Consider the following 5,399-nt stretch of genomic DNA (forward strand, 5'->3'; position numbering starts at 1 on the left):
TGGAAAAAGCCTGGTGTTTTTATAAACATAAGCATTTCTCTGGAGTAACTGCAGCTCAAGCACCACAGCCCTGTGCCAGTCCCTCCATACCAGAACACGACGCCGGCACTAGAGAGGGGCCAGCGCCTGTACGAGCGCAGGGGGGGAAGCAGAGCTCCCGGCTCTGTCGGAGAGGGGCCGGCAGGACTCGGGCGCTGCCCGGTCCCGGGGGACAGCCGGGCAGGGGGAGCGGAGCCCGCAGCGGCGCGGAACGAGGGGGCGGCAGCAACTTGCGGGGCCCCGGCGGGCACGGAGGGCGGGAGCAGAGGTGTGGGGAGGAGGAGGAGGGGGAAGGCGGCGGCGGGGCGTCACGGGAGCCCGCGCTGCTATAAAAGGGCCGGGCGCGGCGGAGCCGTGCATCCCTCTCGCCCGCAGCCACAGCGGCAAGAGCAGCAGCAGCATCGCGGCGGGACAGCATCAGATGGGCATGGGGACGGCGCTGGCGGCGCGGCTCGGCCTGGGGCTCCTGCTCCTTGCCCTCCTCCTCCCCACGCAGGTGAGCCCCGCAGCGGCTCGGCGCTTTCCCTCCGCCGGCTCCAGGGCGAGACCCTCCCCGCGCCTCCCCGCCGCTGTGGCGGCCGCTCCCGGCGGAGGGGTAGGGTTTCTCCCGAGAGGAATTCCCGCTCGTGTTCGCCGTCCCGGAGCCCGCCGAGGCGCCCCCCGGGTGGCCGTGGGTGGCGGGCGGCTCCTCCGCCCCGGGGCGGCGGGCGAGAGGAACGAGCCCGGGCAGCCCCGGCTGCGGACCGGGCGGGGATGGGCGCGGACGGGCGGCGGGGCGAGCCCGGAGCCCTGGGATGACGGTGGCGATGCCGTGGATTATCCCGGTCAAACCAAAAAAGATGAAGTTGGAATTCGCCACCTTTGTTTTCCCCCGTGGGATTCTCGAGGGGAACCGTGCTATGGGCGGCGGCTGAGCGTTCATTGCTCCGCTGATCAGAGGGAGAACGATCCCTCCAAACCCGAGAGAGCTCCGGGAAGGCAGGAGTTTTGCAGCGGGACCCGGGTCTGAGCCTCCCCTTCACCGAAGCTGCGGGACTTTGGGTCCCGTCCCGTCCCGGGCTCGGTTCCCGGCAGGAGTGGGAGGCTGGAAGCAAAGGCGCCGGGCTCTGGCCGCTGCGCTGGCCGAGCCTTGCCCTTGGCGCAAAGGTAATGGGTGCAGGAGCGATCCGCTTCTCTTGGAGCGGCCAAGCCGAGCTGGGCTCCCAGGTTCCCTATCGGTGTGTTGCTGTTAGCGACCTCCTCTTCAAAACGCTGAATAACACAGTATCAGAAAAATAAACAGCAACGGCGCTGCTGGATCGTGTTCCCTCCTCCTCTCCTCTTTGTTTGCGAGGAAGGGCATTATCCCTTCTCCTTTGTGCTTGAGTCTTGCCCTTGGCAGTGATGAGAGCAGGATCAGACCCTTTGGGTTACCGGTATTTATCACATTCACGTTGAGAAAATCTCTGGGGTCCCATCTACTGTGATGTTGGGGAATTTGGACATAAGCCCATTCTCTTCCACAAAAAAAAAAAAAAAAAGAGAAACTAGTTTGTTTGTTTTTTTATAAAACCAAGAAAACTTTAAAAATACATACCCAAGAGTGGAATGATGGTAGAGTCTTTGTATGTAGACTGAAAAAAATTTCCAGGGCAGGTTGGGACTTGCCTTGTAGGTCATTAACTCAGCAATTCGCTATTGATCACTTTCAGACCGGTTTTAACAGAAACTTCAACATAGCGATTTTTATCCTGCAGTCCTAAATTGCTTCCAGCACGACGCCAATTGCCAAAAATGCAAACTATCAGAAGCTTTACACCGTTCTTATGTTTTTCTATTGTATGTTTTTTTTAGTAGGAAACACTGAAAGTGTTTATGTAATTTTCTAATTAATTCAACATACACCTCATTGCTTCAGTACTGAGGGAATGATTTTATTTTATTTTTTTTCCTGCTAATCTATTTTCACAGCAGCACTAGAAACATGAGAAAATAAGGACACCTTTTGTGGACAGAACTACTTATTAAACTAACTAACTAACTTATTTAAGAATATATATGTTTTTACTTGAATTAACTCTTAAGAGCTTACCAGGATGCTCTGGTAGAATACAAGTTTGCTGCCATGGAGTTAAAGCCAAGCTTTTTGTATTCTGTTCATTTTTGGGGTTGAAATAATGTGATTCTTGCTCTTGTTTTTCATCCTTGTGTTTCACATGCTCTTTTTCACTGGTTATCTTTGACAGTTTTCCTGCTCATATGTAGGGAATAACTTGATCTTGAGGCTGCACAGACTGCAAGTTTTTGTTCTGTCCCTGTAATTCAGAGTTATGAAGGGAAAAGGGTATTTTCTTATTTTGCTTTCTGTCAGCATTTTTAAAATTTGTTAATATGCTGTCTTTTCACTATACTTTTTTTTTGTTTGTATGTTCTAGAATGCCAATAGGTTGTGATTCAATCACTATGGTTTCATTGTTCTAACTTCTGCAGTTCAGTGCTACCACCGCAAGATAAGAGGCTGAAGTATTAAATCCACTCACATAAAGCCCCACCATTGCCTGAAAGGAAGCCACAGACCAGCATCAATAGATTCTTGACTGTTGTTTCCTCGTGTTTTCGTTTGTGGCTTACTCTGCAAATGCAGACTGCAATTCATGCCATTGTTTGAAAGTCTTTCTTATCCTAAGATTTGCCATTACATAGCTCTACATTTGCACTTTTTATTTTTTTTTTTTTGGTGATGTTTTTTGAAACCTATATATCTTCTGATTTAGGGAAGGATTTCCATAAAGTAATAGTTATGGAAATACATTTAGAAAAGAATTAGATTTATTTCTTTAACAAATCCCACACATGCAATTCAAAACGTCTTTGTCCTTAACTGCACAATGAAAGGTGTGAGCATTTGTATATATCATTTGTGTGCTGTGACTGAGTGGGGCTACACAGTGTTCATTGCTACTAATATGTATTCTGATTTTAAAAAAGAGACAATATAACCCTTTTTGTTACTTCCCCTCCTCTCCATATTCTAGATCTACTGTGGTCCCAATGGAACGAGTCCGACACCCTCAAACAATTCTTCAGCAAGTTCCACCTCTCTGTCAGCTGTCACAAATTCAGTGAACAATACCACCACTCACGGACATGGGAATTCTCTTCACTCAACCACAAGTCTTTTTTTCATTCTCTCAGTTTCTCTTCTGTATTTTTGCTGTTAAGAGACTCTGGCATGGAAATGGCTACCACTCCCCACCCCGTTTCCTGAACCGCCTGAGATGGCTAGATCTCCAACCCAGCATGAGAAGAAATCAACCCAAACTCCACATCAAACCAGCTTGGTTCCACTCCATACTCAAATTAGTACCAGTCTGACTTAGGCAAGCACTCAGTATTCTGACTTTCAAAGCTGACCAGTGTGAAAAGACCAGCTTCAGCAAGGAGGTAAAATTATGAGCTCTTCCACCAAATGAGCTGGAATCTGAAAACCAAAATGGAAGCAAAAAGAGACAGTACTGACAAACCAAATTTAAAGCTGAGAAGAATTACAGTATCTTATAATAAGGATGGATAATAACGCTCCATGAAGAAAAAAAGGCTTAAAGTTTATCTACCATTTAGAATAAGGAAGAGTTTTTATTCCTTAAGTTCAAAAACATCAACAGGCTCATAGAACCCCTAGAAAACAGAGAAAAGTTCAAATAATTCCGTTTCTTGCGCAGCCTGTCTGGTTATAACTTATGGGTATTAGGACGTATGAACAAGAAACAACATCAGTGAAAAAGGTTTCTTCTAGGTTTCATTTGTATGAAATTGTTACAAGGCTAAAATAGAATAACAAAGTTTTTGTAAGAATCCTCTTATTTAACCCTTGATTCCTAACAAAATGGTTAGCCAGGGAGGGCTAGTTTTGAAATAGCTAAAACCCCACCAGTTTTCATAAGAGTGGAATTATTTATGGTGGGAATTTGAATTTGACATTTTATTTAAATTGTTTGTATATTAAACCATATGTGCCAGAGAAAGGAGGTGTGGAAACATTAGAAAAAGTACCAGGAGCTTTTTGTAAATGAAATTCAGAAAAGAACAAACAAAAAAGTTAATGGATGTATGTCTCCTCTTTCCTTTATTTCTCCTCACAAATTCTACAAGTTCTGTAAGGTTTTTTTTGCTCCTGGAACTTTCATTAATTATGAAGGATTTATGAAACCTTACGAGTAATGTTATAGTGCTACTTTTTTTTTTTTTTTTTTTTTTTTTTTGGCACAAGGTGAATAACTTACTGTTTTTTGAAGAGTTTTAATTGTGATAGTCTACTTTAAACCTGGGCTAATATTTGCGGTGAGGAGAAGGAATGGGAAGAGGAGAGCAAACTGCCAAAAAAAAAAAGAAATTAAATGAACAGGTGTTTGAAATATGAAGACTGGAGTCTTAATTTAATCAGTGAATTTAAAAGTTACCTTTGTAAATACTACTTTTTAAATTTTTTTTTTTCTGAATCAAAATTGCTACACTTGCACAGATTGTTTCTGTATCATCCAACACTTTAGAAAATAGTATCTGGTACTTGATCAAAGCAAGCTTTGTTGAGGAGGTTCAACTACCTTGATGATGATACCTTGTCAGAAAAAAATTAACTATGTTGATATCATCACATGTGACTGTACATGATCATACCACTGTCTGTAGATATTTATCTCAGTATAAGATCATGTCAAACATGAGTGGCTCTCTTAATTTTTTTTTTTAATACACATCTGTCTTTCAGTTACCACCAATTCACAGTATCATATATTTAGTAGCAAGCTAACACAAATTCATGTCAGTGAACGTACATGGACATTTCCTTATGCTTATCATTTGTATCAAGTAAAATGTTAATGATTGTATTTTGTGTTTGTGTAATAATGCTTTGATTTATTAGCTACTGATTTTCATTGAAAAAAACTGTAAATAAAACAGTGGACAGGCAATGCATTCTAGATGCACTTCCAGACACTTCTACAAAAACTTGTACCTTGCCTGTGTTAAGTGAATGAACTGTTAAGCAAGATGGTATATGTGATTAAAAACCTCAAGGTCTAGAAATGCTGAAGTGTAATTAGTTTTATTTCTCTGGAAGGTTTTGTGCCACTGGGAGTCTGGATTTTGCTTTGAAACCAGGGAGTGAGATTTGATTAGCATCTCTAGTAACTGTAGTAAAGTTTTCCCTACATATTACAGCCTCTTCCCTTTCAAAGTATGACTATGTTTTCATGTTAGACAAACTGTGCTTAGACAGTTTTCCTTCATTTCTTTTGGTGGCAATGAACAATTTTTCTTATGATGGCTAAAGCTGTTTCTCAGCTTCTGTTTATAAAGCAATGTGAATTAACTGCTTA

At 43.5% G+C, this 5,399-nt stretch overlaps 1 protein-coding gene across 1 annotated transcript; it reads left to right on the plus strand.

The window, feature by feature from the left end:
- The first annotated feature begins 376 nt into the window (after nucleotides 1-376).
- Nucleotides 377-5,106, plus strand: CD24 (CD24 molecule). The gene is made up of 2 exons (XM_014248362.2): nucleotides 377-535; nucleotides 3,054-5,106. The coding sequence occupies exons 1-2, from the start codon at nucleotides 461-463 to the stop codon at nucleotides 3,237-3,239; spliced, it is 261 nt and encodes an 86-aa protein (XP_014103837.1). The 5' UTR covers nucleotides 377-460; the 3' UTR covers nucleotides 3,240-5,106.
- Nucleotides 5,107-5,399: the final 293 nt, after the last annotated feature.

This window comes from Pseudopodoces humilis, chromosome 3 (genome assembly GCF_049639895.1).
Source record: "Pseudopodoces humilis isolate 2021_Gansu_Grassland_sample_001 chromosome 3, ASM4963989v1, whole genome shotgun sequence".
Taxonomy (NCBI): domain Eukaryota; kingdom Metazoa; phylum Chordata; class Aves; order Passeriformes; family Paridae; genus Pseudopodoces; species Pseudopodoces humilis.